This window comes from Giraffa tippelskirchi, chromosome 11, assembly GCF_054371585.1.
Source record: "Giraffa tippelskirchi isolate mGirTip1 chromosome 11, T2T-mGirTip1v1.2.pri, whole genome shotgun sequence".
Taxonomy (NCBI): domain Eukaryota; kingdom Metazoa; phylum Chordata; class Mammalia; order Artiodactyla; family Giraffidae; genus Giraffa; species Giraffa tippelskirchi.
This window is the reverse complement of record NC_137285.1, coordinates 147,092,289-147,118,418: the sequence shown is the minus strand read 5'-3', so window position 1 is coordinate 147,118,418 and position 26,130 is coordinate 147,092,289. Positions and strand designations below refer to the sequence as shown.

General features: G+C 44.2%; 1 protein-coding gene and 1 long non-coding RNA gene across 12 annotated transcripts in view; both read left to right on the top strand.

Annotated features, from left to right (window-relative positions):
• Window positions 1-16,596, top strand: part of LOC145525521 (mitochondrial carrier homolog 2) — a 63,251-nt gene extending 46,655 nt beyond the window's left edge. For 6 of the 11 annotated variants that reach the window (XM_081538835.1, XM_081538831.1, XM_081538834.1 and 3 more), the window contains 10 exons: window positions 3,627-3,653; window positions 3,851-3,913; window positions 5,414-5,471; window positions 5,724-5,775; window positions 6,111-6,170; window positions 7,345-7,438; window positions 8,390-8,437; window positions 9,088-9,155; window positions 13,281-13,356; window positions 15,132-16,596. In XM_081538835.1, coding sequence (XP_081394961.1) covers window positions 3,627-3,653; window positions 3,851-3,913; window positions 5,414-5,471; window positions 5,724-5,775; window positions 6,111-6,170; window positions 7,345-7,438; window positions 8,390-8,437; window positions 9,088-9,155; window positions 13,281-13,356; window positions 15,132-15,218 — 633 coding nt within the window. In that variant the 3' untranslated portion in view covers window positions 15,219-16,596. Of the gene's footprint in view, window positions 1-3,626; window positions 3,654-3,824; window positions 3,914-5,413; window positions 5,472-5,723; window positions 5,776-6,110; window positions 6,171-7,344; window positions 7,443-8,389; window positions 8,438-9,087; window positions 9,156-13,280; window positions 13,357-15,131 lie in introns of all 11 variants that reach the window. The other 5 variants (XR_014068259.1, XR_014068258.1, XR_014068260.1 and 2 more) reach the window with 3 other exon arrangements.
• Window positions 16,597-22,069: 5,473 nt separating this feature from the next.
• On the top strand, window positions 22,070-26,130 carry LOC145525519 (uncharacterized). The gene is made up of 2 exons (XR_014068257.1): window positions 22,070-22,463; window positions 25,091-26,130. It is a non-coding gene; the product is annotated as an uncharacterized LOC145525519 (long non-coding RNA).

The window sequence follows — 26,130 nt, the reverse complement described above, 5'->3', positions numbered from 1 at the left end:
CTAAAATGAAGTAATTGATTTTGATCTACACAAGCTTCCTCTGGACTAGGTGTTCTGAGCAGAAATTAAGCGCACTTATTTGAGCTCCTGAATAGCTTATTTGGGGCTTCCTTCATTAGTAAAGAATCTGCCTGCAGTGGGGAAGATGGGACAGGAGCTTCAGGTTCAATCCCTGGGTTGGGAAGATCCCCTAGAGAAGGAAATGGTAACCCACTCCAGTATTCTTGCCTGGAAAATCCCATTGACAGAGGAGCCTGGTGGGCTACAGTCCATGGGGTTGCAGAGTCGAACTTGACTTAAAGACTGAGCATTCATGCATAACTCATCTTATTTCTTCAAAAGATGAAGGAAGCTGGTTAAAACGTACGTTTCTGATTTTATTTTCCTCTTATTCCTAGTGTTACTCCTAGTAAAACATTTTCTGTGACAAACTTTCTTTTTTTAACTTAACAAGATAAATGTTAAAGTCAGGATAGTGTTTATTTATGGGAAGAGGAAGGGAGACCATGCATGGGATACTAGGGTAATGGAAATGATTTTCCCTGATCTGGACCATGGCTATGTGGATATTTGCCATTTAATTATTTATTCCACTGTGCGTTTGTATTTTGTGCACTCTTTCTTTTTGTGTTATGCTGCGTACATTCGTATGTGGTTTTTTAAGAAAACCTCACCCAAGTGTGTGCATTGACTACAAGGGTGATGGTTACTTTTGAGAAGAGGGAAGGAAATGAAGGGTGGAACTTTAGCTGTATCTGTGGCAGTTTATTTTACAAAGGCAAGAAATTTTAAGCAGAAAGGTCAAAATGTTAACATCTATTTAAGCTGAATAGGCGATACATAGGTAATGAATAGTTTCCTTAATTATTCTGTGTGTTTGAGTTGTTTCAAAGTGTTGTTGAAAGCATCACAGTTACATTTCTCCCGTAGTTATCCTTTGGTTTTGCTCTCTTCCTTTAACTTTAAATACCACAGCTTATCATTTTGACCGTACTTGTTTCTCAGTTGCACCAGTTACAGTGTAGGTCAGCAGACTTGCCTCTTGGTATATTTCTAGAGGTGTTATACATACAAATTCTGTACCATTTAGAACAGTTCATGGGAAGGTTGTTCAGTATGAGCAGGGTTGAGAATATAAAATTAATAGGTTTTCTTGTTTATTATTCTGTCTCCCACTGGCGCCAAAGGTATATTACCTTCTGTGCTCTAGTTCTTAAAAGTGTAGCAGTATTTGCGAGCCAAATCTACATAATATTTTCAATCTATATATCAAATGTGTTAAATTCCAAATGTTTACAAACTGTTTATTTCAAGCATTACTCGGTGCAGTCCTCCATGCACTTTTTAAAGTAGGCTTTAACGGCGCCCCAGTTCTACTGGATAAAAATGTTTTATCATGTGATGAGCAAATCATGATTTTGTTGAACAGTTTCATGATCTGATTAGCTTAGGTTTTAAATTCTCTTCAGACTTTGTTGAATTGATTTGGAGAGGTTTTCCAGTCAGTTCCTCTTGTGGAAGCTGTTTTGTTACTCATTATACTTATTCTTGTCATCATGCCTGTGGACCGATGAGCCACTATTTTGGGTGGCCCATGGGTCAGGGTCACCCAAAATGGTACTCCAGTATTCTGGCCTGGAGAGTTCCATGCACTGCATAGTCCATGGGGTCGCAAAGAGTCGGACACAGCTGAGTGACTTTGGCGTGGGTCAGAGTGATGGCGTGTTAATGGGCTGATATCTTTGGTGGATTACTACTCTGTTTTCCAGCCACACCATACTCTGGCGCAGTGAAAGTGTTGCTGTTACCTAAGTGAGGTTTAGATTTTCTTTTTAAATCTATGCTGCAGACACCGTGTGGAATCTTAGTTCTCCAACCAGGAAAAACCCGTGCCTCTTGCAGTGGAAGCTCAGAGTCTTCACCACTGGACCTCTAGGGAAGTTTTCATGTGGGAAAACAGTTGTCATCTAGTTCAAAGAGGTTAATGTGTAGACTTAGAGCAAGAGTGAAATTACTGCTTGAGACCAAGTTCCTTTATGTAAAGGAAAGTAAGACAAACGAGGTAGCCAGGTAGCTGGAATATGTGTTCACATGTAACCAAATGAGATAGAACAGGGTCTTGGTACTACACTTAGAATCAAAAGCAGTTTACACAGTCAAGAAGAAAGACCAATTTAGGATTGATGAAACTGTTTTAGACTTTGTTAGAAAGAGTTCTGTATATCTGAACAAGAATTAAATTGAAATCTGTTGAGAATAATGTAGAAGAGACTGTTGAAAATTTTATCAACAGTGAAAACCGAAGTCTAGAAATGAGTGAGAATTTTTAAAGATGCCTGAAACTGTTAGAATTAATTTCTGGCCAAAGATCTGGAATTTGGCCAAAAAACATCATTTCACTTTGTGATGTTTGTTCTCTTCCCTCTGATTTTCTTTTTAAGAAATGCAGTTCTTTTTGCAAAAGACAAGTGTTGTCTGTTTTTTTAAACCTCGTTATGTCTAAGAAGTCAGTTGTGTGGTTCCGGTATTTCACCTAGCCCACCTTCTGTTTCTGAAATATCCTGCAAATAACATTCCCTCTTCCAGTGCAGCCTAAGCTCGGGCAGTTTCATGTATCTCTGCCAGAATTAAAAACATCTTCTCTCTTGTTTGGCTCAGAAACAGTCACATTCAAAAGGAAAAGTGAGGCAGGTTTGGCTATTCAGACTTAGTACCAATTCTCTGTTCTTTGCACAGTGAAGGAAAGCAGCTTGCCCTAGTTTGGTATTGGACCTGATTTTTTCCATGTAAAAGTCCTGAGGCTTTTTCTGTAGCCTTAGTCCTCTGAGTGTGTGCGAAGTTGTTTCAGTCGTGTCCGATTCTTTGCGACCCCATGGACTGTACCTGTCAGACACCTCTGTCCGTGGGATTCTCCAGGCAAGAATATTGGAGTGGGTTGCCATACCCTTGGAGAAGGCAATGGCACCCCACTCCAGTACTCTTGCCTGGAAAATCCCATGGACGGAGGAGCCTGGTAGGCTGCAGTCCATGGGGTCGCTAAGAGTCGGACACGACTGAGTGACTTCCCTTTCACTTTTCCCTTTCATGCACTGGAGAAGGCAATGGCAACCCACTCCAGTATTCTTGCCTGGAGAATCCCAGGGATGGCGGAGCCTGGTGGGCTGCCATCTATGGGGTCGCACAGAGTCGGACACGACTGACGCGCCTCAGCAGCAGCAGCAGCAGTCTTAGTTGTGGCATGTGGGATCTTTTACTTGCAGCATGCGAGCTCTTAGTTGGAGCAGGAGGATCTAGTTCTTTGATCAGGACCCGGGCCCTGTACTGGGAGCGTGGAGTCTTAACCACTGGACCACCTGGGAAGTCCCTCCTTTTTCTTCTTTTAGATAACGAGTTTTTATGAGTTGCCCAATCAGTATGTTCAACTAAGCGACAGAATCGTCTTAAAGACATTTGTTAATGTTTCCAAGTGTTAAGTAGAAATAGAAGTTAATGGGAAATTTACAGCCCCCGCCCCCCAAAAAAGCAACCATTTTAATTTCTGCCACTCAGTAGGGTTTTCCTTTTTGTCCTGTCTCAGTGACACTGTGATAGACTTAATCATTCTTTTCTTTTCTCTTCCTTTGTAGCATTACCAGGAGTGTGACAAGGCTGAGGTATGTTGAAGCCAGTTTGTACACTTGAGCCCATTTTCCCTGCGAGCCACTGCTGTTCTTTGTCCTCTTTAGGCAAACGGACGAGCAGTCAGCTTTCCTTTCGTCGTGGAGAATGTTTTCATACAGGGTGGCCACCGGTTTGATCAGTTCTGTTGAAAACCATCACTATAGCGGTCTTCTTTCATTTTGATTTCCAGGAGTCAGGATCTGGAAATGTACAGAAAGAAGTTTCATCTTCGTTTGACCGGGTTATCAAGGAGGTGAGATGATCATGATCTCTCTAAATCAGAGCGGAGTGGCAGTTATGGAATCAGGATCATCAGACCTGTATGTTCAGTGTTCCAAGGGAAATTAAACCTTCAATTTAATACGGGCTTTACTGCATGCAGAATAGAAAGAAAAAAGCATTGCTTGCTGTCTGGAATTGATGCATTTCAAGGTAACATATTTTACCCACTCATTTTATCTTTAATATTGAAGAGGTTTCTATTGAAACTTTTTATAATAGAGTTGAAAATCTCTGGCCTGAAAGTGTTAACATATGGTAGCCGAGGCCCTGCCTGTGTTGGGCATTGTATATCTAGAAATGCTTTTACAACATTATTCTGACTTGGAAATGCCCTCATCATTCATTTCTCACCCCTGTATTCTGCCATTGGAGTTGGTTGCATGCCTAACTTAATAATATTTTTATTTTTTAGTCTTGACATTATCTAATTGTCTATAGTAAAGCCATGATTTTCAGTAAAAGCTGCCTTCAAAAACATATATTGTGGATTTCTGGATGGCGCACTGGTAGAGAATCCACCTGCCAGTGCAAGAGCCTCAAGAGATTTGGGTTCAATCCCTGGGTCAGAAAGATCCCCTGGAGAAGGAAATGGCAACCCACTCCAGTATTCTTGCCTGGAGAATCCCATGGACAGAGGAGCCTGGCGGGCTACAGCCGATGGGGTCGCAAAGAGTCGGACACGACTGAGCGGTGACTGAGCAAGGAGCACAGAGATACGTGTATTAATATGTGTTTTATATTTTCTTAACTTCATTTAGTTCATCCTGTGGCTCTTAGAACTACCATTAGAGTAGAGGTGAGGGATCTCTTAACTAAGTGCAAAAATGAATGACAGACCTTCTATATTTACAACCTACCTCCAAGTACTGTGATTGAATTTTTTTACTGACCTCTTTACAGATTCCTGGACAAGAAAGGTAAACTGGGATAAATATAGGAGCTCTAGGATACTGTGCAGTTAGTTATAGGATTGTGGTCGAAAAACCAAAGCAAAGTTGTTCTGCTTTCCTCATGGTGTTGCTGTAGATTAAATAGAGCCTGACATTGCCTAGTGTAGATATCACAGTCTCTGAAATCACTCACAGTGAGAGAGCAACTTAATAATCTAAATACAGTCCTCATAGTTTTATTCCAGCTAGGTTACCACACCTCCTGCATTTCAGTCACAGACCGCCAGGGAAGTCCCTTCACCTGTTTCTTTGCTTTTGTTTTTCTTCGAGATAATAATAGAAATCTGCTTTACAGAGAAATTTTGAGACGTAACGACATTGAAATCCCTAAGTGAAAGCTATGCTAGAATGATACTGTATCAGATTGCATCCTGTTCGGGCTACTCGCCCTGACTCCAGGAAGGGCAGGAGTGCTGTGTCCCTCACTTTCTTACTCTTCAAGGTCCACCCACGTGACTTCTCGCAGGAATTTAAGTGTCATTTATTTAGATTTCACAAGTGTGTGTGTTGATTGTTTCTAGACAACTCGGGAGATGATGGCTCGTTCTGCTGCTACTCTCATCACACATCCCTTCCACGGTAGGTTTGCAGTGGACACCTGCAGTTCGACTTTTTATCTCTCTTTGTATCATGATCTCTCCTGTCTACTTCCGTAGGGTGACATGAGAGTTCACCAAAGTGCCTTGCCTGTGTGTTTTTGGTTTGCTTGTTTTGGTTTTTATCCCATTTATCCAGATATCAAAAGTGTCTTTAGGTGGGAAAAACTTTTTTTTCAGGGCTATTAAAATTTATCTGGATGTAGCTTAAAAATCTTTCCCCTGTATTCTATAGTGATCACTCTGAGATCTATGGTACAATTCATTGGCAGAGAATCCAAGTACTGGTAAGTGTTTCTGTTTTCAAGTCTTCAAGATCTGTTGATGCCAAATACTTTACATATCTGTGATGCCTTAGAGCTTGCAAAGCAAACTCATGTATCTTATATCATTTGATCTACACACACACACACAACCACTGAAGCCAGAATTCACCCTGACTCCATGTGACTACACCCGTAGGTAGCAGGGTCTCCCCTTCTGTTTCTGAGTTCAGCTGTCTTTGCAGAATGAGGGAAGTAGAAAGGGGAGGACGGGTGGCGGTGTAAATTTCACCTTGTCCAGAGTGGTCATTGAACCTTGTAATCTGAGTGTATTTTACCTTTCCTTCTTCTAAATCTAGTGGACTTTGTGACTCCATAGCAACAATCTATCGGGAAGAGGGCATCCTAGGATTTTTTGCGTGAGTAAATTGCTGACTTGTGGGTGTGATTTTTGTGTGAGTAGGAAGCTTTAATGAGAATGAGGACATGACTCCTTGTTTCAACCTCAGGGAAAATGTACTCTCTGGGTTTATTTCATGTTGAACTCTGTTTTGGCCCCTCTGACTTAAATGCTCTTGTAAGAGATCCCAAACTTTTGCTCTGCACATCTGAAATGGTTGAAATGAGGGTGTGTTTTTTTTTTAGTGAATAAATTCATTCCAAGTTTCTACCCTCATGGTAAGTTCTCAGTTGCTATATAGTTGATAAAATGAGGAAAGCTCATTTTTGGAAAATGGAAAGCTGTCTGATAGGTATCTTTCTTACCCTCAGAGTATGTTTTCACAGTGTGTTCATTCCCCTGAATTTACTTTGGAAGAACTTAGGCTACTATCTTAGTTCTGTTGATGACAAAAACCACATTATTAACTAAATGGTCCTTTTTAATTTGCAGTGTTTCCACATCGTTGATTTTTGTTTGAGTATTATAAATATTCTGGGAAATAGACAAGATAGCTATTATTATTCTCATTTTAGAGGTTAAAAAAAACAAAACTGATGCGCTGGGAAGTTCATTTGCTGATAGAAGTGGCATTTAGTCTTTGGTCTTCAGGCTGTGGGGCAGCATCTGTCCCGTTGTCCACACTACCTCGCCGAGCTCACCCAGGCCCTGGAAGTGTGTTTCCTGATGCCACTTACCCGTGTCCGTGTTTGGGCCATTTTCATTTTTTCATTTTTTTCATCTTTTGCATGGCCAAATTTGGATATCAAGTAGTCTAGCAATAATCATATTTAAGTCTCTTCTCTGAAGTAGGCAAATTATTTGCCTCCCTGATTATAGTTATTAATAGTAAGTTGAGCCATTGGCCATAGCTTAGAGGGATGTAGCTGACCTGCATTTTAAAAAGGAGAATACAAGTCATTAGAGATTAGCCTCAAGAACAGTTGTATTAATTAGAATGAACTGGTTACGTTCTGGTATTCGGTTCCTTTCAGTTCTCTAGAATGTTTTAAAATCTAATTCTTTTATTTATTTATTTATTTTTAATTGAAGGATAAATTATTGTATGATTTATATAAATATAAATAGCTGAGTGAATTATCTTTCACCGGATTACAGCTCTTGGTTCTTCTTTCTACTGTTTCTTCATGCAGGGGTCTTATTCCTCGCCTCCTCGGTGACATCATTTCCTTGTGGCTCTGTAACTCACTGGCCTACCTCGTCAATACCTATGCGCTGGACAGTGGGGTAGGTGGGGCTCTTGATGAGACGCTCTGGTGCTGACGTCATAGTGCCTGCCTGGCAGCTAGGTTAGCTTTACAGGAAGATGGCAGTTGGTTATATGAGACTCACCATTATATAGCTAAGGAGTAACAGACAGATTTTCGAAGGCTAATGGAATGATCTACACTGTTTACGTCAGAGAGATGCACCTGGAAAGGGTGTGACGGGGGTGGCAGAGTGAGCCTAAGAGTCTCCAAGGAGATCGCTTCTTTGTTGATACCTAATGTTAGAGGACACCATGAAGCAGGGTAGTTGTGTCGTATATGCAGGTGCTTCATCTCATTGGAAGTGCTAAGGGGACTCCTATATTGGACTTTCTAGAAACGTCAGCCTGGGCCACGGGGGTGAGAATCAGCTTTCCCTAAAAGTCATGTTTCTGCAGCCTCAGTAGCTGTAGACCTCTTTGAACACAAGAGAGTTCCATAGCATGGTGGAAACGAGAACACACCCAGGCCAGAGGTAGGACCAAAAATCCATGTGCTTGGTTACTTGAATATCGAGACCGATCTTCCCCACAGCATCTGGGACACAACTGGGTGTGTACAGAAGGAGTGACTTGGCCCTCAGAGGACCCTCAACGTGGTTTCCAGGGGTTGTATTTCTAGGACATGGGAAAAGATTCCCAATCTCACTTCCTGGTGCTTTTGAAATCCTGAGGCCATTATATTAGTTCCTAAAAGCCATCCTAGTCTTATATGAACTTGCCTGTTAATGTTGAGTCAAGGTGATCATTTTGACCACTGCCTTTTTATGCTCCTAGCCAGTCTTTTATGTTTTCATCCTGTAAATTAATTTTCAGGTTGTCAAAGAACTTGAATTCAGAAATAGACTGTTTTGATATGGGGGGGACAATTAGCTGTTAATATCAGCTTAATTTTCTCACTCATTCTGAAAAAGGCTTTCTTCCCATTATAGGTTTCTACCATGAATGAAATGAAGAGTTATTCCCAAGCTGTCACGGGAGTAAGTTTTTAAACATCCTCTTAACCTTTTAGTAGTAGTTTTGTTTTCTTCTAAATTTAGAATATGTCATTACTGTTTTTTTGGCAGAGGTATGAATAACCCAGAGTCCCTGCGTCACAGTAACAGCAATAACAAGCCCACATGGTTTGATGCTGGTCAGCTTTCAGAGGGGGTCAGGGCATTTCTCACCACAGACCTGGCCCTGCTCCCTCCTGTGTCCTGCTGAGCATATACTGGAAACTTCAGTCTCTTTACTCATGTGCAGTCTTCCAGTGGTTGACGTTTGAAGTAGCTTCCTTTGTCTTTGGAAAGACATTTATGTTTTCTTGTTTTGTTCGGGGCTGTTTTGAAATGCTATTGTACTTAGTTTTAAATGTTGAAGTTTAGTTGTATTTGAATGGGGCTCAGTCACAGAATAAGAGAAGTCTTCTGACCTTTGGTTAAAAGGTTGCATGTAGTGGCATGGTAAGGGGAGAAACATCTCCAGACTCAAAAATGTGTAATTTAGTCTTAACCTGGGATACAGAGAAAGCAAAAGCAGTGTTGGCATATTTGACCACAGTGGCACTAGGACTAACGGTGAGGAAGGAAAAAAATAAAAGAGGCTAGGAATGATTTAATAACTTAGCTGTTTTTTTCCTCTTTCACAGTTTTTTGCCAGTATGTTGACCTATCCCTTTGTGCTTGTCTCTAATCTTATGGCTGTCAACAACTGTGGGTAAGTGCCTTGCATTCTTTATCCTACTAGCTGGCTGCTTGTATGCCTGACAGGCAGGGCAGTCCTGGTAGAAATTTGGTCACGATAAGGACAGGTGCTGCTATGAATAGATTTCCTAATTTTTTCTGTCTGCCCCATATACCAGCAGTGCCATCAGTTTATATTATAGATAGTCTCTTCATACCCTGTTTTGAAGTAGAGAAGGGCACAAATAATATTTCTCAGCTCAGTTCAGTCGCTCAGTCGTGTCCAGCTCTTTGTGACCCCATGAATCGCAGCATGCCAGGCCTCCCTGTCCATCACCAACTCCCAGAGTTTACCCAAACCCATGTCCATCGAGTCAGTGATGCCATCCAACCATCTCATCCTCTGTCGTCCCCTTCTCCTCCTGCTGCCAGTCCTTCCCAGCATTATGGTCTTTTCCAATGAGTCAACTCTTCGCATGAGGTGGCCAAAGTATTGGAGTTTCAGCTTCAACATCAGTCCTTCCAGTGAACACCCAGGACTGATCTTCTTTAGGATGGACTGGTCGGATCTCCTTGTAGTCCAAGGGACTCTCAAGAGTCTTCTCCAACACCACAGTTCAAAAGCATCAATTCTTCAGCGCTCAGCTTTCTTCACCATCCAACTCTCACATCCATACATGACCACTGGAAAAATCATAGCCTTGACTAGACGGACCTTTGTTGGCAAAAGAATGTCTCTGCTTTTTAATATGCTGTCTAGGTTGGTCATAACCTTCCTTCCAAGGAGTAAGCATCTTTTAATTTCATGGCTGCAATCACCATCAGCAGTGATTTTGGAGCCCCCAAAAATAAAGTCTGACACTGTTTCCACTGTTTCCCCATCTATTTCCCATGAAGTGATGGGACCAGATGCCATGATCTTAGTTTTCTGAATGTTGAGCTTTAAGCCAACTTTTTCACTCTCCTCTTTCACTTTCATCAAGAAGCTCTTTAGTTCTTCTTCACTTTCTGCCATAAGGGTGGTGTCATCTGCATATCTGAGGTTATTGATATTTCTCCCGGCAATCTTGATTCCAGCTTGTGTTTCTTCCAGCCCAGCGTTTGCATGATGTACTCTGCATATAAGTGAAATAAGCAGGGTGACAATATACAGCCTTGAAGTACTCCTTTTCCTATTTGGAACCAGTCTGTTGTTCCATGTCCAGTTCTAACTGTTGCTTCCTGACCTGCATACAGGTTTCTCAAGAGACAGGTCAGATGGTCTGGTATTCCCATCTCTTTCAGAATTTTCCACAGTTTATAGTGATCCACACAGTCAAAGGCTTTGGCATAGTCAATAAAGCAGAAATAGATGTTTTTCTGGAACTCTCTTGCTTTTTCGATGATCCAGAGGATGTTGGCAATTTGATCTCTGGTTCCTCTGCCTTTTCTAAAACCAGCTTGAACATCTGGAAGTTCACGGTTCACGTATTGCTAAAGCCTGGCTTGGAGAATTTTGAGCATTACTTTACTAGCATGTGAGATGAGTGCAATTGTGCAGTAGTTTGAGCATTCTTTGGCATTGCCTTTCTTTGGGATTGGAACGAAAACTGACCTTTTCCACTCCTGTGGCCACTGCTGAGTTTTCCAGATTTGCTGGCATATCGAGTACAGCACTTTCACAGCATCATCTTTTAGGAATTGAAATAGCTCAACTGAAATTCCATCACCTCCACTAGCTTTGTTTGTAGTGATGCTTTCTAAGGCCCACTTGACTTCACATTCCAGGATGTCTGGCTCTAGGTGAGTGATCACACCATCGTGATTATCTGGGTAATGAAGATCTTTTTTGTACAGTTCTTCTGTGTATTCTTGCCACCTATTCTTAATATCTTCTGCTTCTGTTATGTCCATACCATTTCTGTCCTTTATCGAGCCCATCTTTGCATGAAATGTTCCCTTGGTATCTCTAATTTTCTTGAAGAGATCTCTAGTCTTTCCCATTCTGTTGTTTTCCTCTATTTCTTTGCATTGATCGCTGAGGAAGGCTTTCTTTTCTTTCCTTGCTATTCTTTGGAACTCTGCATTCAGATGGGAATATCTTTCCTTTTCTCCTTTGCTTTTCACTTCTCTTCTTTTCCCAGCTATCTGTAAGGCCTCCTCAGACAGCCATTTTACTTTTTTGCATTTCTTTTCCATGGGGATGGTCTTGATCCCTGTCTCCTGTACAATGTCACAAACCTCTGTCCATAGTTCATCAGGCATTCTGTCTATCATATCTAGTCCCTTAAATCTATTTCTCACTTCCACTGTATAATCATAAGGGATTTGATCTAGGTCATACCTGAATGGTCTAGTGGTTTTCCCTACTTTCTTCAATTTAAGTCTGAATTTGGCAATAAGCAGTTCATGATCTGAGCCACAGTCTGCTCCCAGTCTTGTTTTTGCTGACTGTATAGAGCTTCTCCATCTTTGGCTGCAAAGAATATAATCAATCTGATTTCGATGTTGACCATCTGGTGATGTCCATGTGTAGAGGCTTCTCTTGTGTTGTTGGAAGAGGGTGTTTGCTATGACCAATGCGTTCTCTTGGCAGAACTCTGTTAGCCTTTGACCTGCTTCATTCTCTACTCCAAGGCCAAACTTGCCTGTTACACCAGGTGTTTCCTGACTTCCTACTTTTGCATTCCAGTCCCCTATAATGAAAAGGACATCTTTTTTGGGTGTTAGTTCTAGAAGGTCTTGTAGGTCTTCATAGAACCATTCAACTTCAGCTTCTTCGGCGTTACTGGTCGGGGCATAGACTTGGATTACTGTGATATTGAATGGTTTGCCTTGAAAACGAACAGAGATCATTCTATTGTTTTTGAGATTCCATCCAAGTACTGCATTTTGGACTCTTTTGTTGACCATGATGGCTACTCCATTTCCTCTAAGGGATTCTTGCCCACAGTAGTAGATATAATGGTCATCAAGTACTTATAAATAGTGTGTACTTGCCAATAGTCTAGGTTCTTTTCTGAAAATGCTGGAATAGTGATTACTTTCACATCTTTCCTTTATACTAAATCCTTATCCTCTCTTACGAACGTTACGAAAGGTATGTCAGGGCTTGAATGACAACCTGTACCTGTTTTTCATCATGGCTTCATGGAAAAAGTGTTTTAATGTAAAAAAAGAAAATTTGGTTGAAAATGGAAAGTTTATTGACCTTTCATGTATTGAGTGGGAAGGAGAGGTGGAGGTGGGGGTGGACACCACTGATTTCCAGGTGCCAGGTGACTACCAAGTTGGACAGAAGTTTTACCTCTTGATTTAATTCTGTTCCACTAGGGTACGGGTCACAGTATGCCATTAGACATGTCACTGTTTTCAAACAAGGTATCAAACTGATAGCTGTGTAGAGTTTTGAGCACAGTTACCATATTCTGTTTGTTTCATGATTTGTGAATCGGCTGCCACATTGTAGCCCAGAGCAGGCTTGAAGGATGAGTTAAGTGTGTTGTTGTTATTTGCAGTTTTTTTAGAGAAGTGGCTTCCCCGGTGGCTCAATCGGTAAAGAGTCCGCCCGCAATGCGGGAGTCTGGGTTTGATCCCTGGGTTGAGAAGATCCCCTAGAGAAGGAAATGGAACCCACTCCAGTTTTCTTGCCTGGAGAATTCCATGGACAGAGGAGCCTGGCGGGCTGTAGTCCATGGGGTCACAAAGAGTCAGACACGACTAAGGGACTAACTTTTCACTTTCAGAGAAGACGTGGGTAGGAGTTATACCTGAGTAAGAGCATGTAGTCACCACAGTTTCATACCACTGTCCGTCGTCATGTTTGGAGTCTTTTGAACACCACTTAGTTTTAAATTCCCTTTCTCAGCTCTTTAATCATATAATTACTTACTATGTTCTAGAATTTCATTTGCCCACTGATTAAAACCTAGATGTTTTAGAAAATACATAACTGAAGTTTCTCTTTATGTGTTGATTCAAAACCTAAATGTAGGAAAGTGGGATCCATTTTGGATGCTCAGTCTTTCCCCTGTGCCGGTAGAATTTGTTTCTACAGAACTGCTAAAATTGCTTCTCAGGGAACATTCCAGGCAGAATATTTTGACCAAGATGTATTGAGCTCTTGAGAGAACGTTTTATAAATACTGACTTCAGTAACTAATCCCTTTTTCTATTTCAGGCTTGCTGGTGGATGCCCTCCCTACTCCCCAGTATATTCTTCTTGGATAGATTGCTGGTGCCTGCTACAGAAAGAGGTACTTCTCTCCCTCCCTCCCTCCCTCCTTCTCCCCTCCTCATATTTGGTTTTGTTTTGTTTTTGCCTGTTTTCTTAAAAGGCTCTGGGATCCCAGGTTAATTCTTGTAGGTTATCCTTTAGTTACCAGCTAAATGTGTCCTTTTCAGTGGTAGGGATGTCACTCTGGCATAGTTGTAAAATATGCTGCTTAGAACTCATCAGGAGAGGTAATGAAGGAGGAAGAATTCCTGGATGTGATCTGGAACCCGTTTGAGTGGTTACATTCAAATTTCAAATAAGATCTGGGCAGTCAGTTATTCTGGTTATTAAAAGGATACCCTTGATTTCAGATTACTTTTTCCAACCTCATCTTCTTGTAACTTTTCAGAATATATTCTGAAATATGTTTTCTGATATATTTAGAGAAGCTGAGAAATAGAAAGTTGTTTATTTACGACGTTATTTGTCACCATGTGTCAAAAGAGCTGATCTCTTACTTCTGTAGTCGCATTGGTGGATGAGGTTTCCAGATTCCAGTTTATTATTTGTTTTTGCTGTGGAGGTCATCTCCAACCAAAAATTCTTGATCAGTCTAGGCAGAACTTTAATAGGAACCAAAATAATGAGTGGCTGTGCGCTACATTTAACATGGAATCACTTAAAGTGGCCATCAGTTGACAGCTGTTTTTGAGTGGGAAGCAGTTTGTAAAGGGCTGTGGAAGAAAGTGTATGAGGAAGCTCTTTGTTGGATGCTCTTATAGCACTGGTGACACCAATGAGAAAGGCCTTTGTTCCCAGGGCTCAGGCTTCCCAGCCTGAGCTCTGAATGCAGAGGCCGAGATCGGGGGGGCTTTTGCTCAGTGGTCCTAACAAGCCCCTCTGTGAACCCAGGCCAGGACGCTTGGATGGTTGCCAGACCTAACACGAACATTCAACCCTCTGCTATAGAAAGAAACCGAATAGAAAATTACTAGGGTATCAGACACTTTACAGTTGATCCTTTAAGTGTTTAAGACAACAGCAGATGTTAATTGATCATTCCCTGTATGTGAGGCATCATGCTAAGAGTTCTCCATGTTTCAGCTCATGCAACGCTCAAAATAACCTTGTGAAGAGAGATACTATACTTTACCATCCCAAGTCTCATATGAAGAAACTGGGACTTTGAACAGTTAAATAATGCCAGTTGTGTAACCCACGATCACACAGCCTGTATTTGGGAAAGCAGGATCTACGTGCAGGCTGTCTAACTGAGTCTGCTCAGTTAAACTCACAACATGACTACCTTAATTATCAGATTTTATAAGTACTCCCTAGAGATCTGACCATTCCATTCAAAACAAATAAAAGCTGACATGGGGACTTCCCTGGTGGTCCAGAGGTTGACTCCGTGCTTACACTGCAAGGGGCACGGGTTCCAAGCCTGATCAGGAAACTAAGATTCCACATGCGTGCAGCCAAAGAAACAAAAAATACAAAGAAAAGCTGGCGCTTACTGAGTGGTAGGACTTGACAGCCCAGCTAACTAGCAAATAGCAGAGCCAGACTCTGGACTGGGAATTCTGTCTAAATAGATAAAAAATACTTGCCTTTATCCACATGTGAAAATGGTAGGTAGTTCCACAGAGGCTCAGCTTGCGTCGGAGATGACACGTTGCTGCTCCATAGTGATAGTCTGGTCATTTTCATCATGTTTCCCAGAAATACGTCCAGTTGGATGTCTCTGCTGCTTTGGACTAGCTGACCTCATTTTCACACTAGACTTTATTTGTATTTATTTTATTTTTCTTTCAGGGAAATATGAGCCGAGGAAATAGCTTGTTTTTCCGGAAGGTCCCCTTTGGGAAGACTTACTCTTGTGACCTGAGAATGTTAATTTGAAGATGTGGGGCAGGGACAGTGACATTTCTGTAGTCCCAGATGCACACAATTATGGGAGAGAATGTTGATTGCTATACAGTGTGGCGCGCTTTTTTAATAATCATTTAATCTTGGGAAAACGGAGGTGTTCGTTGTCTGACTTTTTTGTTCTTTTTCCCAGCACATGATTTACCACTGATACTCCCCCTGAAATGGGACATTTTTACTCCAGGTTATTTTACTTTAAAACAAGAAGTTGCATTTACCTAAAGGTACCAGCAAGTTGTCATGCAGTTTGAGTCTTAATTTAAGGCTTTGTAAAATGAGGAGAGTACAGTCCCATGAAGAAAGAGAAATAATTCTGTAAAACTTAAGAAAATGAATAAGGCAAATGATACTGGAAGTTATAAACTACCTTTTCTTTGGTAGACCTTAAAAACTCAGCAGCATCCACTGGAATCTGCCTCCCAGCATATTCTTTTTAGCACATTCAGTTAACCCTGTCTCTCATACTTCAAAGAAAGGACAGTACACGGCTAAGGTACCCTAGAAAATCTGCACGCTGTTACTGCAAAGCAGCGAATTGTGTTGCCAACAGCAAGAAGAAAGGACGGTTACTGAGAATAAGCAGGAAAGGCCGTGTGGCGGCTCCTTGTTCACCCCTGAGAGAAGTTCTTATTGTCACACAAAGTATGAGAAGCAAAGACTGGAGCGTTAGCCTTACCACTACCTAAATTATACCACTATACAGTTCTAATTGTAGATAATCTTGTGTTCAGCTTTTTATTTTGTTTGCATTTTGTCGTTGCAGAAGATGAGTAGTTTGTTTTTCATTCCTCATGACACCCTTGGAAGGTGTGCTTGTAACCTCACGTCTTGACTGTTGACCAGCTCACACGTCATACCCTCAGTTCGGCATGTTAACTTTCATAGTAGGGGAAAAATCATTTTAGAAGGAAGTAAATTTCCACTCAAACATAAAGCTCTTATTTTACTCAGGCCTTTTCCAGGCAGGTTCAAATGCTTTTAAAATGAGAAAGCATTTGGTTTTACTTATTTAAATAATCCACTGGGTTGTTGCCAAATGAGTAAACGCTTCATTTACGGTTTCTCAGAAGAATTTGCTACTTCCCGTCCCAGCAGCAGCACCCACAGTGTTAGACTGAGCATGCAGGGTCTCCTCGCCTCACCCCACACCCGGAGTTTAAGAATATAGCCTGAAGCTCGTGAGTAGCTTATCTTGAAATGTCTTTGATGTCTCTTTGTCTCAAAAAGTAATGTAAATTTTATATTCTATTCAATATTATCTGCATTTGTTTTAATATAAAAATGTTTTGCATTACCTACTCCCCCCAAAAAAAAAAAAAAATCTTCAAGTAAAGATGCTCTAGGAAACGACCATGTTTATGACCCTGTGGCTTCTGTCCTCACACACGCCTGCCTAGTTGGGAAGCTTGTCTGACTATGAGAACCAGTCTGCCACCAGAGGGTGCCAAGGCTCTGGTTTTTGCCCATGGAAGTTGGGCTGTGGAAAAATTCACCGAAGCCTGGCGTTATTCAACATACTGGCCGATCCATCTCACTGCATCCGAGCTATAGCTCCGATAAGGGCACTACACCTGTGCTTAGCTGTTCGGTCGTGTCCAATTCTTTGTGACCCCATGGACTGGAGCCCCCCAGGCTCCTCTGTCCTTGGGATTTTTCAGGCAAGAGGACTACATCTGTGGTCCTCCATGAGATTTTATAAGCCACTAACATACTCAGAAGGTTATTCCGGGGCTGGTAAATACAGGCAGGTAGGCACTCTTAAGATGCACACGAAAGAAACAGTGAACTGACTCATACGTAAATCATGTAAACCTCGGTAAGGACTGTCTTGTAAGCTGTACTTGTGAAACTGGTACAGGTGGTTTGCCTTGGCAGGGCTGAGCTAAATTGCCAGGAAATATTCCCTCTGGGGAGTTTGCTGGTCATTGAAACTTGACTGAAGGAAAGAATGTGGGGTTTCCTGGAACTTTGGGTGCTTGTAAAAGTACCAGGCTATACAGACAACTTTAGGATGAAAGAAACTTTAAACCTAGTCCTGTATCCCAGCTTCTTATGTTACCTAAACATACCGTAGTTTTCCTATGATTTTCTCCTCTAAAAACGTCCTCCTTTCCCTCTCCCCCTTGAAATGTTCCCTATATGGTAAAATTCAGTTCTAGGGTCATCTCTGTGAAGTTTCTCTTAAATCCCCCCAACTGGACAAGATCTTTGCCTTCAAACTCTTCTTCCCCAAGGCTTGTAATGATATTGCCAACTAAACTGACAGAAACTACAGCCCACACTGAGTTCAGGGCTTCCCCAGCAGTGGCATCACCTCTCTGATCTGAAAATCTGTGGGAAAAAATTGCATTTATCCCCTTAAAAGAGGCCCACTGAAACAGCAGCCTTTCTGGGCTTTATAGGAAAAGTGTAGCTGGTGAGGTGAGAGGGCATGAAGTTGATTAGTTAAGGTGCTGTGTGAGGCAGAGAAGGGAAGCACGGAGAACAGCGGTAGTGACTGTCCTGCCTGTCACATGAGCTTTACTTCCCATAATCTTTGGTGCAGTAGGTATCGCCACTTTAGAAATAAAAGAAAAGGAGACTCAAGTAACTCATTCAAAATTACATAGCTAGTATGTTTCAGAGCCAGGTGCAAACCCGAGTCAGATTCCAAGGCATGTTTGCTGCTTCATAGAAACAATGAAATGCTGAGAGAAAGTAGCCAGTGAACCGAACGGTAAGTGATTCATCCATCTGAGGAAAAGGGCCCTCCCTTTTAGTCAAATCAGTGAACCAAAGAAAAAAGCCTTCTGCAAAATACTGTAAAATAGTCTTCGGTCAGGAGAGACCTGGTTTTTTGCAGGATGCTGAATAGGTGAAGCAACTGAAGATAGAGATGATCACCATGGCTTCTCTAGGCTACTGGGGTTCATGCAGGTGGGGCCGGACTCCGTGGGGAGGGTTTGTTCCCAACTGAAGATAGAAATGACCACCATGGCTTCTCTAGGCTACTGGGGTTCATGCAGGTGGGGCCGGACTCTGTGGGGAGGGTTTGTTCCCAACTGAAGATAGAGATGATCACCATGGCTTCTCTAGGCTACTGGGGTTCATGCAGGTGGGGCCGGACTCTGTGGGAAGGGTTTGTTCCCAACTGAAGATAGAGATGATCACCATGGCTTCTCTAGGCTACTGGGGTTCATGCAGGTGGGGCCGGACTCTGTGGGGAGGGTTTGTTCCCAACTGAAGATAGAGATGATCACCATGGCTTCTCTAGGCTACTGGGGTTCATGCAGGTGGGGCCGGACTCCGTGGGGAGGGTTTGTTCCCAACTGAAGATAGAGATGATCACCATGGCTTCTCTAGGCTACTGGGGTTCATGCAGGTGGGGCCGGACTCTGTGGGGAGGGTTTGTTCCCAACTGAAGATAGAGATGATCACCATGGCTTCTCTAGGCTACTGGGGTTCATGCAGGTGGGGCCGGACTCCGTGGGGAGGGTTTGTTCCCAACTGAAGATAGAGATGATCACCATGGCTTCTCTAGGCTACTGGGGTTCATGCAGGTGGGGCCGGACTCCGTGGGGAGGGTTTGTTCCCAACTGAAGATAGAAATGACCACCATGGCTTCTCTAGGCTACTGGGGTTCATGCAGGTGGGGCCGGACTCTGTGGGGAGGGTTTGTTCCCAACTGAAGATAGAGATGATCACCATGGCTTCTCTAGGCTACTGGGGTTCATGCAGGTGGAGCCGGACTCTGTGGGAAGGGTTTGTTCCCAACTGAAGATAGAAATGACCACCATGGCTTCTCTAGGCTACTGGGGTTCATACAGATGGAGCCAGACTCTGTGGGAAGGGTTTGTTCCCAACTGAAGATAGAAATGACCACCATTGCTTTCCTAGGCTACTGGGGTTTATGCAGGTGGGGCCGGACTCCGTGGGAAGGGTTTGTTCCCAACTGAAGATAGAAATGACCACCATGGCTTCTCTAGGCTACTGGGGTTCATACAGATGGAGCCGGACTCTGTGGGAAGGGTTTGTTCCCAACTGAAGATAGAAATGATCACCATGGCTTCTCTAGGCTACTGGGGTTCATGCAGGTGGGGCCGGACTCCGTGGGGAGGGTTTGTTCCCAACTGAAGATAGAGATGATCACCATGGCTTCTCTAGGCTACTGGGGTTCATACAGATGGAGCCGGACTCTGTGGGAAGGGTTTGTTCCCAACTGAAGATAGAAATGACCACCATGGCTTCTCTAGGCTACTGGGGTTTATGCAGGTGGAGCCGGACTCCGTGGGAAGGGTTTGTTCCCAACTGAAGATAGAAATGACCACCATGGCTTCTCTAGGCTACTGGGGTTCATGCAGATGGAGCCGGACTCCGTGGGAAGGGTTTGTTCCCAACTGAAGATAGAGATGATCACCATTGCTTTCCTAGGCTACTGGGGTTCATACAGGTGGAACCTTACTCTACGGGAAGGGTTTGTTCCTGTGGGTACGTCAGTCCAGTGTATTGGAAGTCCTGCTCCATTTGAAGGCTAACAGTTTTTGAAGGTGATTTATTTACATGTCAGCTCCTCACTGGATTCTTTTTGGGTTTTTTTTGCCTTTGCTCATGGGATCTTAGTTCTGTAACTAGAGATGAATCCTGGACCCTCAGCAGTGAAAGCGTGGACTCATAACCACCAGACCACCAGGGAATTCCCTCAACGGATTCTTCTGGGACATACTTGCCTATTGGATGGGTTCATCCATGCTGCCTCCCTAGGGGCTATAGTAATTTGTATCTTTGGACTTTTGGGGTGGGTTTTCTTTTTTGTTTTGGTGGAGCCATGCAACTCTGGGATCTTAGTTCCCCAACCAAGGATCAAACCTTCACCCTCAGCAATGAAAGCGCGGAGTTCTAGTCACTGGACTGCCAGAGAATTCCTCTGGAGTTTGTTTTTAAATGTAGACAAAGATGTGTGTGTTATCTCCTTTGGAGAGAGGTTTTTTTTTAGGGTTAAGGATGTCACATGTGACATCTCATTTTTTCTCCCTCTGTTGATCCCTCATTTTATTGTGTCACCAGATTTGAGAGAATCCGAGTCTTGAACTCTGATTTTTGTCCTGGAGAGAAAGTTGCAAATGAAAGGTCCTTTTGCCACCAGTGCTCCCCCACCAAAAAAAGAAACCTTTTCAGAAGAATATCTTGGCTAGTAGCAGCGATTAATTCTCTAAAGCAACTGTTTCCCTTCCAACCAACTTTGTCCATATGAGTCAGCTTCCTCCTCCCTTTGCTGCCTTCCCAAGCTGTCTGGGGGGGCAGGTCTTCCAGACACACTGTCGTGAGAGGAGATGGTGAAAAGCCCGTTTGCCTTGCTCGCATAAGTGGATTCCTGTGCAGTTGGGGCCCCAATCTCCTGTCTGGGATCAATTAGCCAGATTTTGCATTAAAAACCACACTGGTTCTGGAACCGACTTACTACTACCCCGAAAAAGAATGTTTCCAAATAGATTTAGATTAGTACCACACACCAAAATGGCTGAAGAACAGTGCTTTGGAAAAGGGGGAGAAACAAAAATGTGACCTGGAGGAGTTTTTGAAGACCGCCAACTACCCGAGAGGGGGAGTAAGGAGTGAGGCGAAGCCGCCCCTCCGAACCCAGGAAGCCCAGGAAGCCGCCTGGGATGGGAGAGCTCTCCCGAGCACTTAGTTTTGCCCCTCAGGCAGCCAGAGGAATGGACTGTTGCCGGTAACGCCACATTTCCATGGAAAAGTCTATTAGGCGCTGCAGTTTTTATTTCCAAACTGAGTGGTATGAAGAGCCAGAGGTGAGACAAGGACAAGCAGCTGAAGTGTGCCCACTGACTCTCCAGCCTGTCCGCGGCCCTGCCCTGCAGCACCCCAAGGCGGGTGAGCGTGTCCTCTGGCTGGAAACGCCGTGGCCGCGCCTCACCTCGGAGAGCTCCCCACCTCCTGCAGTCCAGCGGCTCAGACCCTTGCTCCCCCGAGGGGACCACACTGAGAGTTTATAAACAGCCCTCAGTCGCTCCGCGCGTGAAGCCCTACACTGGGGGCAGCGGAGAATGGAATCAACCTCCACGGCCCCCTTGGCCGCCCTGTGCACTGACGAGAGCGGCAGAACTCGGGAGGCTGGAAGGATAAAATAGGACCGTGCGTGAAAAACCAAGGCCTGGGGTTTCCCTGCCGCTCCAGTGGTTTACACTCCACGCTTCCAGCGCAGGGGGCACGGGTTTGATCCCTGGTCGGGGAACTAAGGCCCCCACGCTCCCATGTGGTGAGGCCAAAGGAAAAACAGCAAAGCCTGGTACACTTGCAGTGATGCCTGTTGGACAGGCGGAACGTGCCAGAAGTTGAAACCAAGCCCCCTGGGATCCACAAGAGGAAAAGCTCACACCCAGTTGAGGGGACTCAGGGAAGACTTCATGAAGGAGTGGACTTTGAGCTGGGTTTCTAAGGGCAGGTTGGCGGGAGGGGAGCAATTCCCACCTCTGTCCCTTAGCAGCCCTGTGACCCGTGACTAGTTATTGTATTAAGCTTTAGGTTCCTCATCTCTAAAATGAGGGTAATACTCCTCTTACTGGAGCAAAGATTTGAGTCCAGTGTCACAGTAACTATTTGAAATGGGGTAGCTGTTGTGGTTATTTAAGAATTAGAAGGTAAGGGGATATTGTACCAGTACAGATAACGCAGGCAAAGTCACAGGACTAGTGAAGGCCGAAAGTTGAGGGAACGTGGAATTGCATCTGCATTGATGGTCCTCACATTTCTTCAGAGCTGTTTTGCTGCTCTATTGCAAGCACCCAGGACAGTCCCTAACACACAGTCTTCAATAAATGTTTGTTCAGGATCTTCAGATTCAGTGACATCTCAGCCCATCTCTCTGAGCCGGCGCTGGTGCTCGCGTTCTCAAACTTGACTCCGCGCTTCCTGATCACCCTGTTTCCGAAACTGGAAGCCTGGAGATGACTCTGAATCCTCTCTACCCCTCCCACTTCTCAGAAGTCGGTGCTGGATTCTCAGAAGTGCCTCTTGAGTTTGTCATCCTCCCTTTGTCCCCACTGCCTCGGTGCATCATCCTTGCTCAGCTGTCGCGGCAGCCTTCTATCTTGTCTTCCCGCCACCAGCGCAGGACAGTCGGCAGTAAAGCTAGAGCTCTGTGGCGTGATCCGGTTGTGGAGGATGGCTGCACCTTTCCTCTGCCTGGGCAGGCTTTTGGCAAGGGACAAAACACTTTCTGACGTAAGTTTCCTAAGACTTCCTGCCCCAGAATCCTTAAATTCATGCCCCTGACCCAAGTCAGGCGGGCGTTTCTCCTCCTCCAGCCGCCTCTGCTCTGCGCGTTTGTCCCTCACCCGCAGCTGCTCTCTGTGCTCTTCCGCTGGAGTCTTGTGCAGGAGGAGCCCAGCCGAGAAACAAGGATATTTATAAATAGAAAGTGGGTGTAGAGTTCTGCAGTTGCAAATGTTTTTTAAAAAGGCTGATTCCATCTCTCCTCCACCATTTGAGCTTTCAAATTCCTGTCCGCCTCCTCATCTTTCATCTTTTCCCCAAAGTTTCTGCACTCGCTTGGTCAAGGCCATGATCAACCTGGAAACCATGGTGGTTAAGAGATGTCGCCTGGAAAGAGGTGCCCTATAGACAACCGTACAGAGTAAAAGCTGTTGAGATAGCATAAGGTGGTGGTGGTGGTTTAGTCACTGAGTCGTGTCCAACTCTTTTGTGAACCCATGGGCTGTGGCCCACCAGGCTCCTCTGTCCATGGAATTCTCCAGGCAAGAACACTGGAGGGGGTTGCCATTTCCTCCTCCAGGGGGTCTTCCCAGCACAGGATTTGAACCTGTGTCTCCTGCATTGGCAGGTAGGTTCTTTACTACTGAGGGAAGCCATCAGAGAAGTCCTACTTACCACCTAATAATAGAGCATGTATTGGTGGCCTACTAATGATCTGCCCGTATATCCATTAGCTTCAACCCATAAAGCATCCATATAAACAAAAAATAATCCCATCTTATTGATAGAAAAGTGAAGTTCAGGTTTAACTGATTTGCCCAAGACACATAAATGACGAAGCCAGGATTCAGGTCTGGGCCTGCAAGCCCGGAGAATTTCAAATACGTCATGCACATATAGTGAGTTCTATTTTTCTACATAAAAATAGGGGAACTGATTTAAACAAGGAGGTAAAAATGAAATGATGAGAGAGAACTTGTGATTTTATAACCATGTATATATATACATGTATATACATATCATTGTATATCATGGTTGCATACTCAGAAGCCCAACGAACTGGCTTAATTAAGAGATGGGATTTAGATACTTCCCAGGCAGTCCAGAGGTTAAGATGCCTCGAGTCCAATGCAAGGAGTGCCGTTTCAACCTCTGGTCAGGGAACTAAGATCCCACATAGCTCACAGTGCAGCCAAAAAAAAAGGAAAGAAATTTATTGGCTCAAGCAACAAAAATGGCCAGTGGTTAAGCTGTTGATGCAAACAAAGGCGTCAGGACTCCCACAGGCAGCATCCCTCCGGCCCTCCTCTGCCTGGTTTCCCTCAGACAGGTTCACTCCACCAGGCAACTAGATGATCACTAGCAGCTTCAGTCACGTGGTCATAGAGCTTGTACTTTCAGAGTAAATATCTCTTAGGGAAGTTCCATCTGTAAACCATTCCATTTGGTATGTCTCGGGGATGGAGTACTCTGCTAGCCAGATCTTGAGTCAGCCTCACTGAATCCATAAACAGTCAGCCCTCTGTATCTGCAGATTCAAGGGTGTAAGGGTTACGGGGGCGTGGCTCATCACAGGAAGGTTCCCCAGGCATGGACATACACGGCAGTGTGTCCAAAAGACCCAGCTTGGCCAGAAAGGGAAAAGCAGCAGCCGCAGAGTCCACCAAGAAGAACGTAAGCTGTGAAGACCAGGAGCTTGAGGTCAGCACAGGGGTTGACGCGTACTAAAAACCTATGCACAGGGGTGTATATCTGTGTGTGTCTAGTTACCTCAGTCACTCCATCAACTCCATAATATCCCCATTTTTCAAGTGAGAAAAAAAATGGAAACTCAGAGATACAAACAATTTGCTGGGAAGGGACAGAGCTAGAATTCAGATCTGGATAAGCTTGAGTCCGAATCCTGAGTGCTTTCCATGCAGCAGAATGCCAACCCGGAAGAAGCCTCTAGGTGAGACTGACAGCTAAGCGCTTTGACACCATGAGCCCTCTGGAGTCCACTTCTGCCTGCCCAGCTGAACTCCGAGGGCAGGACGGCCCCAGGCTGGGGGCTGCCCACCCCTGCCCTGGCAGCCACAGTCCCGCACAGCTACCTGCTGAGCCGCTCTTGATCAGCAACCAGTGCCTCTCCCAGTGGGAAGACGCTCCTACCAGGGAGCAGCTCCCCCAGCCTTATCTCTGACCGTGGGAGAGAGCTGCCTGGCGCTGTCAGTGACGCAGGATCCACGGGACGGAGGTGAAGGGAGAAGGAGGGGTGTGTCAGCCGTGGAATGAGTGGGTGAGACAATCAAGAGAGTCCTAGGAAAGATAATATTAAAAAATGAGAGAATACTTATATCTCACGTTCAGAGATTTAAATGGGAATGTGGCACCAGAGAGAGAGGAGGCTCTGAAACAGAAAATGAGGACAGCCCAGCTTCCCCGATGGCTCAGATGATAAAGAGTCTGCCAGCAACGCAGGAGAGCCAGGTTCAGTCCCTGGGGTGGGGAAGAGCCCCTGGAGGAGGGCATGGCCACCCCCTCCACTATTCTTGCCTGGAGAATCCCATGGACAGAGGAGCTTGGCGGGCTCCAGTCCATGGAGTCGAAAAGAGTCGGACATGACTGGACTGAATGACTAACCCTTTCATCTGCAGAAAATCCTCGGACAGGAAAAGGGGGAAACCCAACGAAACCAGCAGAGCTGTGCAGAGAGCTCCCTGACAGGCTCACAAATCCAAATGCAGGTGTAAGAGGACAAAGGTTGAAGTCCTTGATAAACTGAGACTTGAAAGAGTGCAGACAGTAAAAGACGTTCTTGGTTACATGCAGAGAAAGAGGAATAAAGAGAGGATGGCGATGAAGAGGTCGGGTTAGCAGTTGTTGGAAAGCAGGATACTCAGCCCCGATTTTCTTCACTCTTCATTAAAGAAGAGTGTTTCTAAACGAGTGAGGCAAGAAAATGTGGGATAGAGGAAACGGAACCTCCAGAGAAAAGACAGTGAGTCAACCTAGGCGCCCATGAAGTTGCAAGACTGTCCTGGTGGTCCAGTGGCTTGGACTTCGCACTCCCAATGCAGGGGGCACAGGTTCAATTCCCTGTCAGGGAACTAAGGTCCCACATACTGTGTGGTGCAGACAAAGAAAAAAAGAGTTGCAAATCCCAAGTTGTTAAACCTCTGCAGAGAAGATCCTGGAGCCCTTACCAATGTACATGAGAAAGCCATCCAGAAAGGAAAGGGCCCCCAGGGCCCAATGGCTGTGAATGTCTTGCTGTCACAAAAGAGAAAAAGGTAGATTCTGGAAACTCTAGGTGGGTACACTTCAGGTGAATCCCCAAACTTATTCTAGAATATGATGAACTGGGTTTATATGATTAAACTGGGTTTGAGAACACCTAGAAAAAGAAAGTGGCAGAAAGTGAAGAGAAACTAAAGAGCCTTTTGATGAAGATGAAAAAGAAGAGTGAAAAGCTGGCTTCAAATGTCAACATTCAAAAAAACTAAGACCATGGCATCCAGTCCCATCACTTCATGACAAATAGATGGGGAAAAAATGGAAACAGTGACAGGCTTTATTTCCCTGGACTCCAAAATCACTGCAGATAGTGACTGCAGCCATGAAATTAAAAGACGCTCCTTGGAAGAAAACCTATGACAAACCTAGACATACATTAAAAAGAAAAAAAAAATAAAAA